Below are 15,412 nucleotides of genomic sequence, written 5' to 3'. Positions count from 1 at the left end.
TTGATTGTTTAGAGGCTAGCTCTATACAAATCGCACCCTTTCAAAAAAAAAAAAAAGGAAAAATCAATTCTTAGTCCCATGGTTTTCTTCCCGTTTTGTCAAAACAAGAGAAAAACAAAATGACATGGTTGGTTATTCAGGGCACAACATATACCCCTTTATGGAGGTACAGATGAGGATCCCACATTGCTTATATTGTTTTGTAGTAAGGCACTTTCACACACTCAGCTACTTCATCATTCCATTCACCCATAGAAAATGTATTTTATGTTAAGAAAACTATACTTCCCCCCATCTCCCAGCCGTCTGCTCACGGTTGAGATGGCCCAATCATAATGTCATGCTTACATTGTTTTATTTTTATATTTTTTTATAAAAAATTTTGGTACCAAATTTGAGACATCCACTCATTTCTTAAACTTGCATATGTAAAAAAAACATAAAAAAAAATATTTCAGATAAAATAACCAAAATACCCTTAAAAGATCAAGGGTATTGTGGCTATTTATTTTTAAGATATTTTAAAATTTTTCTTTATGTGTGCCTCATTGAGATGATACACACCAAATTTCATATTCATATGATTTGTAGAAAAAAGTAAAAAATAAAAATCCTTTGAGGCGTCAGATCTAGATCACAAAGTCAGTGGCTCACTCGATAGTTTGATACAAATAACCTGAGCCGTCCATTAAAATTGGATGGCTGTATAGGGGGGAAGTATTGAAACTTTTTGCCTTTCTTTTACCTAAGTCATCTGAGAACATTTGTAACATTTGTAAAATTTGTCAAATTTGTAAAATTTTACATTTATGTAAAATTTGTAAAATTTTACCTGAGTTGTTTGAGAACATTTGTAAAATTTGATTAGGTTGATTTTTTGGGCGTCCACAGTTATGACCAGGGTGTATCTATTAGAAGATAAAAGGAAAACATTTATGTCACGTTCACACCTTAAAATGTAAAATGTAAAATTAAAATGTACCTCTAATATCCTTCAAAAAAGATTTTTTTCAGTTGGAAAGACATCTAATTGATCATCTCGAAATCAACATATATAGATATGAGGAAAACTAAAAACAGAGTTTTCATGTCTAAAAGATTGTACATTTTGCAAAACATTATCTGGACAGTCCATTTTCAAGAGTTTCATGTGTTTATAGATATGCTTGAATTAAACTATATTTGGAGTTTCAAATTTTATACTAAAGAGATAAAAATAAATTCTCATACCATCATAAGAATTTTTTACACTAATTGCATCTCATGGCAAAGCTTGAGGTGCACCTTACTTTGATTGTTTAAGGTTGCAACCTTATGCAAACAACACCAATATGAAATGAATGATTTTAATAACTAATATACATAGGTTTATATGATATGAAGCCAATCTACTTTAACACAAGGTCATAATTGGCCTTAGCCGTTAGATGTGAAATACAGTGGCTTGGAGAGTGTCGCAAGTTTAATAAAAACCTTTTAAACTTTGAGCTTCATCAATAATGTGGCCCTAGCCCAAGTTTCAAATCTAACTTGTTAGTGACAATCCTTTCATAAGGCCTAGGCCTTATCTCAAAAAAATTTTCATAAAGCCTTGGCCTTATCTCACATTTTACCAAAAACAAGCAAGGATAGAAAAAGCAGTTCATAGAAAAATAAAACTACAACTCCTTCAGTGTTTCTCTAGTTCCAATCCATGTATATAGTTTAATTCTGTGCATCCCACATGTTGAGAATTTTTAAGATGCTGGAGTTCATCAATGGGCTCTACAGTTGAGAACTCTTTAAAGAGCCTCAGGGTGAGCTCCCATAGGCCATACCAAGCACCCCCATTAATACATGTTCCAGAAGTGTTTCTCTTGATTTCCAACTTCCTTGAGGTCCAGTGAAGTGGATACTACAAGTTTCATGGTCACTCATGGAACTTGTGATATCCACTTTTTAATGTTGAAATGAATGTAAGTTGATAATGTCATATCAAGTTTTAGTGTAACACTTCCCGTTATCAAACAGGGAAGTGCTACAGTACTGAAAGATGTGATATCTAAAACCACATCTTCCAGAAATCAAACACACCCTTAATATATCAATAGACAGTAAACATTTCACAAAGTTTAAGAGATACGAAGGCACACAACGCTAGCAGACTTTAGCAATGCACTCATCTACTCGTTAAAGATATGGCACTCACTCACAAGTAACTGATGTTAGATAGAAAATCACACGAAAATGTTATGAGATTAAGGTTTCTAAGGTTATTCAGCATTCGAAACGATGAAACCAATGTCCGGATACTGGTGTAATCCAAGGAGAGACAAAGACTGCCTAATGAACAGGGCAAATAAACCAGCACAGGGTCAATTACATGAAGCTCCAGCAAAGACGACAAATGGCAAAAACTAACTGGTAGCTTGTAAAGCAATGGTTGAGAGCTCGAGAAGATCTATCAAAGCAATTTAACAATGGAAAATGGGAGGTTCAAGCAGTTACAGAACAAAAAGATAGGGGTAGAATGAACTGGACCCGACAGTTCAAGAAGTTCACATCTAGCGAAATCTCAAAACTTGTATTTGCACTACTACTCTTTTGATGTTAGAACTGCTACAAGCTTTCCACATCTTTGAAGTTGAAGGTGCCTTACCTGGAGAGAGTGCTGGAACAGTTGAGAGCATAGGAGCGAAAAGGACTTCCTAAGAACCAGTGCAATTAAAACATATATGAGAAAGAGCTACCTCTGAAGGTTCCCAATCATCCCACAAATGCAAGAACGACATTTCTTCTAACTCGAAAGCAAGCCCCACTGCATTGTGAAGAGTATCAGCAGAAATGCCAAAGTAACCAGATAATTTGATTAGTGTGTTGAATTCCCTTTGATACAAGTATCTTCTGTGAAAAGCAACTTCATCTAACTCTTTTTCATGAAACAGCTACTCTTTAGTGCATACATCACACAAATACTTGAGAGAATGTCAAATGAAAGCATGGAAAGCGAGTAAAATGGGGGCAAATAAGAATGAGATACAAAAATTCAGAAAAAAACAATATCAAAGTCAAGAAAATAACTTAATATATAAACTTGTTCCACTCTTATGGTTTAAGAACCAAGAGAAAAAGAAAATGATTCTCAACAAAGTTCAGAGGCATACTATATTTTCTTTCGAATATTGGGGTGCTACATTTGTTTTTTTAAGTGACTCAAATTCTTACTAATAATAGGGAACATAATGAAAAAACAGAAATAAAAAGGTATTTGGTAAGTTCAGAGGCATGCTATATTTTCTTTCGAATATTGGGGTGCTACATTTGTTTTTCAATTAACTCGGGTTCTTACTAATAATAGGGAAGATAATGGACAAAAAAAATAAAAAGGCAATTTGCCAAATACCCATTGGAGATTGACTACTTAATATTTTGCCCATTTGCAATTATTCAAACACAACACCATGTGCTTTTCCATTGGTATTCTGAAACAAAATCCAAAGATGTTGGCAAAGCGTTAAAATTGTTCCTCTCTCATAAGTAATCTGATCAATTTCCCAAAATAAAATTACACTACATAAGGCAGTTAGAGAGCACTGAAAGCTGATATATGGATTAAGGGGATCAGTATGATTGGCTAGTCTGTTAATTTTAGCTTGCATGCCAAGGGAAAAAAGCTGTGGTGGTAAGGATATTTTAACATATTAAGAGAAAGCAAGGATTTGAAATAACTTAGGTTATACAACCACGAAATACATAAACCAAAAATGGGCAATTCAATCATCTGCAACACTTTCTCTTAGGTAGATCAAAAACCAAAGTCCTTAGTCTATGCAGAAATCAATTATCAAAAGCTGATGGAAAAAGTTTATATAAGGTCGCAGCCTTAAAATGTAGAATTAAGGTGCACCTCAAAATCCATTGGACTCTAAATGATCATCTTGACATCCGGATGTATGAGTATATCAAAAAGTAAAGATTTCGAATCTCGAAAAAAAGTGTATCTTGCAACAAATTATCTAGACCGTCCATTTTCAAGATTTCATGTGTTTACCTATCTACTTGATTTAAACCATTTTTGGAGTTTAAAAATTCATAATTAGAGATGAAAATAGATTGTAACGCAACCCTAAAAAATATTATACTAAATTTACATCTTATAATAAAATTTGGAGGTGCACCTTATTTGGATTATTTAAGGTCACAAGTTGATTGAAGTCTGTTCATAACTTTTTTTTGGCTAAAACATTATATACCTAATTTGAAGCAAGTGATTAGAAAGGACTCCAAGATGCTTTGCTCAATTGACATATAGTACAAAAGAGAGAGAGTAAAACAAGGTTGTTAAAAACTTGTTTATGATTGTTATAGACTCTAAAGAACACAATAACACTTATGATAGACTTCCTGCAAGTTAACATGCCTAGACACATATTCGACAGGAAAAAACGTGTTCAAATACATACCTACCACATATGGTAATAGAGCCTAGAATGTATGGCCAGTGGATGGTAAGGGCTACCACCACGACGGCTGGCTAGATGTGTAAGGTGTTACCATATCATTAATTATCAAATTGGATAGTTTAGGGTGAACCACGAAGTTTGCAACTATTCAATGACATTCATACAACTACCCATTTTAAAATCTAAAGGACTAAAATAATTGTGGCCTCCATACACAAAAGATAAGATCTCTCTTGACAATCCCTATTATTAATTATAGAAGATGTAAGTAGTTATTTGATAGAGACCACATTTAGTTAAAAAACAACTTAATAGAAGAAAACAATTTTTGTAAATAAATGTCAAAATTTTTATTTCAAAGTAATTTAAAATTTTAAATATTTTTGTATGAGTAATGATACTATGAGACCCTCCCACACCCATGTTTTTTTTTTTTTTTGTATATTCTAAAATATATGTGGTTCTTGTTTGAGCTTGAATCATTCTAGAAAAATGCTTAGTATTACTAATAGGGTTTAGAACCATCATTTCGAAAATAAAAAATAGAGACAAGTATGTTTTTTTGTGTTTTCTTCCATAATTGCAAAAAATAAATCTATATTTTCAAATCTGATATTTATTATATTTAATTTTGTATCTATTATATTTAAACTAGTGTGTGTAATTGTACAGACGTGTCGGTGCCAGATTGGGTTTTTCGGCCAACGTACAAGAAGCTGAAGACATGTACTAAACGCGACACTCGTGTCAGTATCCTGGCTCACTGACACTAATCAGGTCATTAAACCCCAAATATGATAAGATCAAAGACCACGATGAGAAGATGTAATCTTTAAGGAGTGAAGTTCCTTCATCCTTGAAAAAAGAATCAATTCCTACCGCATACAATCCAAGATTACTCTAATCAATTCCTACAGCATCCAATCCAAGGTCCCCTCTCCCCCCTCTTCACCCCAAAAAGTGGTACATTGTGAACCTTTTTTTTTTTTTTTAAGAAAAAAGTTTATATAATAGCGAGGCCCTGAACAATCAAATCAAATTAAGACGCACCTCAAAAATTTCATTAGAAGATGTTTCAATGCTTTAAAATCCTCAAATTGATAATCTCACCCTCAAGATGCATTGACATAAAAAAAAATAGATTTTAAGCTTTGAAAATAATGCATTTTCAATTGTTCATAAATCTACACTATCTTTTAATCTTTAAATTGTATAATTAGTAATGAAAGTAAATTTTCAAGCCACCACAAAGATTTCCGATATTGAAATATCTTTGGACACTATATGAAAGTGCACATACTTTGATTGTTTGGGGCCTCAGCCTTATACAAACCACACCCTTCTTTTAATAATTTATATTGAAATATCTTTGGAAAAGTGCGCATACTTTGATTGTTTGGGGCCTCGGCCTTATACAAACCACACCCTTCTTTTAATAATTTGTACATTAGGAACATTAAAATCGTGCTTCAGGCTATGAAGCGACATGAAGTTTGATAATTGAAGACTACTCTGTCCAATCCATACCAAACTTGTTGATCCCACGGCTAAATGGGATCTTTTTCGTTTTCCTGTTATATTGATTGATGGTAGGGAGGTAATTTCAGTGGTGATATCATCACCAACTAGCACTGACAAGGTGCCCAAACAGTCCCACACACGTCAAAGACTGTAACCCGGACACATATTTCCGTCTTGGCAGGACAAAATGTCTAACACATATATAAGGACCTGGCTTCTATGCTGCCAAGCCCGCAATGCAGGCCAATTAATAAATATATTTTTGAGATGGACTTTTGGACTTAAAAAAGACATACAATCTCTAACATTGAGATCATGAATATGAAAAAATAAATAAAATTTAAAAAATGAAAATAATAATTCTAATAAAAAAACATTTAAACAGTAAACTTCCACTTTTTTAGATAGAACACCTACTTGCATCCATCTTTAAGATGGATGCTTTACACCTTTTTGGACCTTATATGCAGTCATGCGGTTCAGCCACATGAAACAATTTTCCTATATAAAGACATGTAGTTTTACAATGAAAACCCTTAATTTCACGTAAAATCCAATCACTTAAAATCCCACCTCCCACCCTCTCTAAGTGATGTATTCTCAATCAAAGGCCAATTATGAGGTTGGCATTTCTAACATATATCCATGTTGTCAGGAACCAAGATGTATTTGTATCCATGTAACAGATAAAAGGAATACAAATGGGAGGTGAGGATGGTGGCAGGCACAACCGCACAATTATGGAGATGCCATATACAACTTCCTTTTGTGCCAATGACAACTTTTAGTGAAAGGTAAGGAATCAGGCTTGGGTCAAGATGGTAACTGTTCGGTTTTCCATGACATCTCAGGTTCTATTCCTTTGTAACCTTGTCAAAAAAAAAAAAACACTTTTAGTGGAGGATTCCTATAGAAATCAAGTATCAAAATTCCTTACAGGATGGCCCAAACAAACCAGGATCCGTTCTAGAGGCTCCATCTTCAGAAAGGGTAACACACAAGCTTTTGCTCCTCACCACGAATGCCAGAAAATGACTTGCAGAGCTTGGCATAATTGGAAGAAGATGTCATCAAAGGTGGACTCCAAGTCTCCATGGGCATGGGGCTGATTTCTTCCTCCAGTTAATGACCTTTTTGGAAGTCCCCTTCTACCAGAAGGGAGCTTCTGCCGTTAGTGTCAAACATTTTGAGACCCTTTAGTAGGGCTTGTGCCTCGACAGAGGTAGCATCTTGTGTACCTAACAATCCCGTATGTTAGCAAGGTTTCAGCTAAGTGGTTCCTGAAAATGCCCAGAGAACCAGCTGTGCGAGGACTGTCAAAATTCAACTTGATTACTCCAGGATTGGGCAGAATCCAACAAGAGGATCTAGTGATCGTCTGCAGGATAGAACCGATATTATATTCCCAGCTTTGCCCTAGGGCCATCAAGGTATAGATTTCAATACTTTTTAATCTCAAAATGGTGGCTTTGATTCTTTCATTGAGGGGTTTGATGTGGCTCTACTTGCTTTCCAAATCGGATTTGTTCCTCTCTACCCATGATCCCAATGGAGACAAGATCAGCAGGCCAACATAGAATTAAGCCAGATGTGGGGAAAGGAAGGGAGTCTCTACCGATGATCCCAATGGAGAGAAGATCAGCAGCCCAACATAGAATTAAGCCAGAGGTGGGGAAAGGAAGGGAGTCTCTACCAATGATCCCAATGGAGACAAGATCAACAGCCCAACATAGAATTAGGCCAGAGGTGGGGAAATGAAGGGTGAAATAAGATTTTGAAAGTGTCGGGTACTAAAGTCGCCATGACCTAGCACCCAGTCCAAAAAGATTTAGGATGGAGAACCAGATGTGAGATGCCATTTTACAGTGGAGAAAAAGATAGTAAACGGTTACCTCCTGCTTCTTTGCACATTGGGCGTCTATTAGGTAGGGGGATACCTCTTCTTTGAATATTGTCTTGGGTCAAAGCTCCATCGAATAACAAACCAGTTGAAGGCCTGCATCTTGAGAATCCAAACCAATTTGTCCCTTTCCCAAAAATGAAATGAAGTGCCGATTTAGGGTCTCAGGGGCAAGAGTCTCATGGCAGTCAGCAATCTTTGCCTGCTGAAGGGCTGCAATAAGGAAGATGCTGGGAAATTGCAACTCCAACAACCCCCAAGGTCCCAGGGGCAAGAGTCTCATGGCAGTCAGCAATCTTTGCCTGCTGAAGGGCTGCAATAAGGAAGATGCTGGGAAATTGCAACTCCAAGCTCTGTGAAGCACCCACACACATCCTTTCAGAATTATTCGCACCCAGTCTTGACAGAGAGAATGCCAGTTGAGAAAAACAAGAAAATGCTTGCAATTGCTTTTTCATGCGCCTGAGGCTCGTGGGTGACCGCCCCTCTAGGTAGCCATCCAGATGCATCTATTCCATATTTCTATTTGATCACCTCTGCCACAGGTGGTCCACATATGCTGCATGTAAGCAGAGCATGAAAAGCCGAACAAGTCATAGACTCATAGGAGACACATGAGTAAGGATATGCATATGCTCCATTATGACCAAAATATCCATAAACATAGGAGACACATGAGTAAGGATATGCATATGCTCCATCATGACCAAAATTTCACACAAAAGCAATCTCCCTTTTACCCACCACTAAGTAGGGCTCAATTCACAAAATCATAACTTGTTCAAGAAGTGAGCTCACACAATTTCACACTCTCCCTTTCACATGAAGTGAGCTCACATAGCTTGTTCAATAATATTTCAAGGGATCATTCCTGCCACATTGTCCTTTCCGAGCCTCCTCCTCTGCAAGAATTAATTAAAAAAGACAGCCTTAAAAGTACAGAAACTAGTAATAAGAAACAATAGGAACTGAACTTTTTTCTTAGTATTATTTTTTGTGATGAATAATTGAGCTAGAAAAGTTAAGAAAAACATAATTCATGTTAAAAATATAGGCATGGAGGGAACACAGTCTACTTTCACAGTCTTTGACTATTCTTTCTACAACAGTGATGTGTCACATTATCTTGTAACCAAAACTAGCATGCAGATTGAACATTTCTATGAATAGTCCAGAATGCAGTTACTGGTTTGATATCTAATAGAGGCAATCATCAAATAAAACATTTCCTTTTCATTCCTGTTTAAGCCAAACAAGAAAAATAAACAACTTTACACAAAGTACAAACACAACTGCCATCACAGTAGTTTGTGGGCAGGTGCCATTACAACAAATCAATGCCAAAGATGCATATGTAAGAAAAATCCTGCATGAAATATCAGGAGTGAGTGAATACCAAAGTTCAATTCCAACCCATCAGAAAACAGAAAAGAAGATGATGGCAAACATATGCAAGTCAAACCAATGCTGTGAAATCTCAGGCATGAATAATTACAAGAAAACTTATCAACGAGAGAAAAACATGAAGAAGAACCTAACTCTAGGACGAAGATGCTTTTCACAGCATTCATTCGTCATAACCAATAAATGGTTGGTTGCAGCATGTCCTAATTCATGACATGGTAAAGTATAAAGCTAGAAAGAAAGGATTTACTCCACATTCATAAAAAGATCAATGACACAATCGGAGCGTGTATTAAATACTCATAAGTCAAGAGATTCCACCAGATCTTGTATCCACAATTGGTTCTCAGTAAAGTTAATCCTTCATTGCAATTGAAAACCCCGAAAATAAGAGCTACTACATAACGCAATAAAACTATATCATTGTTCAAACTTCCACTTTGACAAACCAAAATGTACAAGCCCCTTCTTTCGAGAACCTAGAGACCACGAAAAGGCTTACACCTAGAGAACTTTTGATGTATGTCCATGGCATTCAAATGCTGAATGCAGATGAAGCCACTAGGCTCTGAAAACCTAGCCAAAACGATTGCAGTCTCTGCATCCTCCTCCACATTACTATGACCCAACTTATTCACAAGTGGGATCATCACAATCTCTCTCTCTCTCTCTCTCTCTCTCTCTCTCTCTCTCTCTCCACCCCCCCCCCCCCCCCCCCCCCCCCCCCTCTCCCTCTCTCTGAGACAGGGAGCAGCCCCCTAGTCGCCATGATCCTGAGGCTCCTCAACCTGCGGCATTGGGTCCTCCGGATCCTTTGGCTTCTCAACCTGTTGCATTGAGTCCTCATTATCATTGGGCTTTTCAACTTGTTCAATCGAGCCCTCATGATCCTTCAGCTTTTCAACCTGTTGGACTGAATCCTCATTATCCTTTGGCTTTTCGACCTCTCCATGATCCTTTGCCTTCTTTGCCCTTTTGACTGGCAGCTTTGACGGAGTATCACTATAGCGCAGCAGACCTCGAGTTCGGCTCCTCGTCATTCTCCCTGTGAATTCAGGTCCTGTTATCTGAAGTATCGCATTCTCAGGCGTCTTCTTCTCAGGCGATAAAGATCCCCCCTTCGCTGCTGCAGCTTTACGATTCGCTGCACTAGATATGGCCTCACACTCCCACCTATAACACAATCACCAAAAATTTAAGGAAAAGAAAAAAAACAAGAAATTGATCCAACCAACCATCCCTTAAGCCCTATCCCACCTATAACACAGTCACCAAAAATTTTGTCACCAAAACCCTTTCCCACCTATAACAGGGTCACCAAAAATTTCTTAACACAGTCACCAAAAATTTCAGGAAAATAAAAACACACGCAATTAATCGAACCAACCATCCCTTAAGCCCTAATCACAGAAGAAACAACATAGAAGACATAAATCCACCAAACTCCAAACAGGGTGATACAAATCAATGAAGCACCCAACAAATCCTAATCATAGAAACACACACATTTAAAGAAACAATATCCACAATACTAAATTTTAAACCAAAATAAAAAAAAAAGCAAAATAAATCCATCATATCCTAACAATAAAAACGCATTAAAACAAAGACAATTAAATCCTCAACCCTAATTTCCAAACCCTAATTACATACAAGCAAAATAAACCCTCGAAAGCCTACATGTAGAAGCACATTGAAAAAACAAAGAGAAACAAATTAACAACCCTAATTTCCAAATCCTCATCTCAAACACAATCAACCAAATCCACCAAAACCTAATCATAGAAGCAGATCCTTAATCAAAGCGACAGAAAAAAGAAAGCACAAAAATATAAAACAGCAGCCCTAATTATAAACTCACATTGGAGCAACCGGCGCCACAGGAACAAAAGTGACCGGAACCAGTGCAAGGCCAGGCGTATTAACAACAGGAGGAGGATGAGGATAAGAAGGAAAGGAGTTATAATCTTCACTCTTTTTATCTAAAGGAATCCCCCTCGCCTTGGACTGTGCCACCCTCACTTCCATTAGATACTTCCTCACATCCTGCGAGGCAAAGGGGTTAGCATCGCGGGTCCCGCCATTCTCCTCATAGGCCGCCCTCAGCCGCCCCACCAACGCATCCAGGCTGCCCCACGCCTGCCTCAGTGGACATGCGCAGGTGTTGGGAGAATCTCGGTAACCGTAGTAAGGGCACGCATAGACATGCACCTTGGTCTTGCCCAGCTCATCGAGGGTTTTGAGGAAGTCGATCACATTGGAGCCTACGCACTTAGAGAGGTAGATGGGGGGTTGGTGGTTCTTTGCATAGAGGACAAAGGTGTTCCAGTCTCTCTGTTTCTGAGCCTCATAGCGGCTCGAATCGTAGCGGCGAGTGTCGTAGCCGGATGATTTCGATGGTGTTGCTACGGATTGCTTAGCAACTGACCTGGGTGTGATTGCTCCTTGCTGGGTCATTTTCTCTCTCTAGATTTCTTCCCCCTTCTCTATGTAGTCGCTATGTATATCAGGAACCCATGATCTACTTCTCTCTTGTATCTCTCCAACGCCCCAACTTTCTGTGTGTGGTGTATTAACCAGTATAGGGAAACGAGAGAGATTCTTAGGGTTTTTGAAAGGGGAGAGAGGAGAGAGAGTAGGAAGTAATGGCAAATGGAAAGAGAGAGGAGAAGAACTAAACCCTAAGTTGCAGGGTTACACCTACAGTGCCAAGGGTAAACCCAGAGCCAAAATCAAAAGGCTTCAGATTTAGAAAGAGGAAATGTGAGGGGCATCCCTGCTATTTTGCTATATATATATTGCTCGATATGATTCATTGAGTTATCACCATATCTTCATAAAAGGGACGGTGGTGTTTGAGTAGCTGATTAGACCTCGATGAGAGACGTATTTGATATACAGGACCGTATATATGATCAATTTGGTCATGATAGCAGCATGACCATCAAGGTCATATTATATGTTGCTCATCGATTAGGACATGTGAGCTGCCCAGCCAATTGGACGGTTCAGATTGAACCACAGTGGGAGACATGGATGGCATGTTTACTCAATATGCATTCTCTTTTTGTGCGCATCAAATTTAGATATAAATAAAGGGTCCAATCTAGGGTTGCAATTTGTAGAAATAAGATTCTCATGTTCTACATGGTTTATTTTAGTTGGACATATAGATTTAACATATCTATTAAAATAAAATAAAAAAATAGTATCAAAAGATAGTATGAAATTTTTACCATTCAAATAAAATGGAGGGTGTAGATAGCAACTTTCTTTCAGTTGCAACCTTATATAAATCTTCTGCTTAGATATTGTGTGAAAAATGTGAGATCATCACACTTATTTTTTTTCAAAAAATTAATACATAGACTTGGACATAATGTTGGTTGTCTTATTTTGCAAAATTAAATATGAGCCATCTGACCATTCATGGGACGGCCCATATTATCTCTTGGGAAAATATTTCAATGGTTAGAACCCTTTATAAAATCCTTAAGTTGAATTTTCATCTCACTCAAGTATTTAATCAAAAAAACATTTATAAAAATACTTAAATTACGGTTATTTAGGGCTGGAAGCCCCCCTTGTACCACCCTAGCTCAGACTGGACATTTTAAGTATTTTTCTTGTAAGATTTGCTAACCCTAAATAGGTCAGCCCACTTTAAGATTATACTTTGAGGATGTAATATAGTAAAATGAAATGGATCCGATTTCTATGTGGTAAAGCCCACATATGTAGAAATGTAGACCACTTAATAAATCTATTTTTGAGATGGATTTTAAGACTAAATTTTTAAAGATATATAATCTCTAATATGGAGATCACGAATATATAAAATAAATAAATTTTAAAAATTTGAAATAATAATTATAATAAGAAAATATTTTGATCATTAGTGTCCATTGTTTTTAGATGGAACATCCATCTTTAAGATGTGATCCAGCTCGCATGAAACAATTTTCCAATGAAAACAAAATACCCAATTTAGAAAGCATTTTTTAATTTTCCATTAAAACCATGGCATATGTTATTGGGCCCGCCCAATGTCACTCATGTGGCCCTTTATCTTGTGAACACATCAAGCTTGATGGTCGAATGCCAATGGAGGAGACAAAAAATTTACCTCCCACTTTATATCTTTCACCGTCCACCCATTGATTGGACAGTGATAAGCGACATATATTATTATTTTTGGGGATGAGGTTTTTATGAGTCGGCCCACTCATCTGTATACATGATCTCTCCCTCTAAAATCTATTTTAGATTTTTTTTATCTAATTTTTTTGTATGGATTCGTCATCTAGATAAGATGATCATGAATATGAAAAAGAAAAATTTTATTTTTAAATTAAAAAAATATTTTTTTGGTATTTTTGGTGCACCGTCTATATGAAATTTATGGTGTACACTTTATACAACGTCCATCTTTATTATGGCTGCTTATGAGTTAACGCGCTCTTGAAGCCCCTAACCCACGCAACATTTTTCCTCTTATTAATATTCATGGCATCATACTGTTTAGAAAATATAAATTTTAGTACATTCTAAAACATAGATTTTTTGGGAAAGCTAAAAGATTTGACAATTTACTCCCTCGGATCAATATGGGAGTAACCGTAGGACCTTCAATTTTGGAGATGTAAAATTTTATACTCATAGACTAACACCTCAATGAAAAAAATTCTAAATAGCACTCTTTGCATTTGAAAAATAATAATATCTCAAGATTGAACATAGACTATCTATTTTTTTTTTTTTATAATGAAATATTAGTGTTAGAAAACTTAAAATTGAAATTTCTCTTTTGAAAATGATCATGTAATGATTTTTAGGTGGATCCCAAATTTTCACATTGAAAACTTCCTAGTAGGTTATCTGGCCAATAGAGTAGTGCTATAGTATGCACCCACAGGAGATAGCATATGTGCTTGTTGGGAAATGCATAGTTCCGAAGTATTATAGTGCAACCAGTGGTTTAAAAGACGGATTGGTGCCGCGGATCAGGCACCCCAAAAACCCATATGAATCAATGAATCAGCGTTTTGGATCGAGAATCGAACGAATTGACCAGATTCGACCTTAAAAAAATCCAAATAAATTATCAAAAATCATTGTAAATGTTGATTTTTAAGAATCCAATATGAAATGGGGGTACTACATTAATAACTTTCATTTTTTTCCATCAATATGTGAATATTGAGATGTTATTTCCCTGTATAAACGATTGTTAACCATTAAATTTATATCATACAAAAGGAGAAGCATAAAATTATCATGGATGAAGTATATAATCATACATGGGCTATAATAAAACTTACAATTCGTAAAATATGACTTAAATACCAAAATTAAAGATGAGATTGGCAAAGTTCATTGTTGATAAATTAGCAATCGTATAATTTCATCATATATGATTATTAGTGACATAAGCATAATGAAATCAATAGCAAAAATTCACTTGTCCAAGCAAGTGTTCAGCCAAAACACAACCAGTTAACCAGATGTCAATCGTTGAGGGGTACTCAGTGGCTCTAAATATTAGTTCCAGAGCTCTATAATATCTAGAACAAATATTTGATATATTTGGCTCTCCCTTCACCTGTCAATTAGAATACATAAATCATCAAAACCAGAAACATGAGTTTTTGCAATTATAAGGAAATTTGATTCTACATCAAGCATAACCACCAAAACTTTTGCACTTCCAAAGTCACAGAGCTTGAGCTAGTGTTTATGAGTGACCTGTAAACAAGAACGTCACTAAGCGAGACAAGGAAACTGTGATAAAGTGGAAAAGTAAAAATACCAATATTGCAAAAACAAATGAATAAATCAATAATAAAAATGACAAAACAACAAACTCCTAAATATTATACGCATGTGCAATTCAAACAGTTTTACTTGACAAGTAAATGTGGAAGTAAAGGATTCCTTTTAAAAACAAAAAAAAACTATGTGAATGTAAATGATCAAGTGAAACTAATTTCTCTTGAGATTCTTCATTAGGTTCTTCGACATTTAGAATATTAAAATTCTCATGCAAGTATATCTACCACATAACGAAATAGTGACAAACACAAAATATAGCTAAATGCTAATAATGTCTATGGCAGCAACAATGAGCATTCTAAAATATGAAAAG

The 15,412-nt window shown here is 36.2% G+C and overlaps 1 protein-coding gene and 2 long non-coding RNA genes across 3 annotated transcripts; all 3 read right to left on the bottom strand.

Moving 5' to 3' along the window:
* Positions 1–2,216: 2,216 nt before the first annotated feature.
* Positions 2,217–2,800, bottom strand: LOC148781064 (uncharacterized). The gene is made up of 2 exons (XR_016060638.1): positions 2,730–2,800; positions 2,217–2,638 (listed from the first exon to the last, which is right to left on the bottom strand). It is a non-coding gene; the product is annotated as an uncharacterized LOC148781064 (long non-coding RNA).
* Positions 2,801–6,611: 3,811 nt separating this feature from the next.
* Positions 6,612–9,279, bottom strand: LOC110007536 (uncharacterized). Its single transcript, XR_002281460.2, has 2 exons — positions 8,608–9,279; positions 6,612–8,422 (listed from the first exon to the last, which is right to left on the bottom strand). It is a non-coding gene; the product is annotated as an uncharacterized LOC110007536 (long non-coding RNA).
* Positions 9,280–9,539: 260 nt separating this feature from the next.
* On the bottom strand, positions 9,540–11,960 carry LOC18437127 (uncharacterized). The gene is made up of 2 exons (XM_006847346.4): positions 11,129–11,960; positions 9,540–10,440 (listed from the first exon to the last, which is right to left on the bottom strand). The coding sequence occupies exons 1-2, from the start codon at positions 11,722–11,724 to the stop codon at positions 10,026–10,028; spliced, it is 1,011 nt and encodes a 336-aa protein (XP_006847409.1). The 5' UTR covers positions 11,725–11,960; the 3' UTR covers positions 9,540–10,025.
* Positions 11,961–15,412: the final 3,452 nt, after the last annotated feature.

The sequence above is a fragment of the Amborella trichopoda genome, chromosome 8 (genome assembly GCF_054954075.1).
Source record: "Amborella trichopoda isolate Santa Cruz 75 chromosome 8, AtrichopodaSantaCruz75HAP2 v2.0, whole genome shotgun sequence".
Lineage (NCBI taxonomy): Eukaryota > Viridiplantae > Streptophyta > Magnoliopsida > Amborellales > Amborellaceae > Amborella > Amborella trichopoda.
The sequence above is the reverse complement of the archived record's forward strand: the minus strand, read 5'-3'. Positions and strand labels throughout refer to the sequence as shown.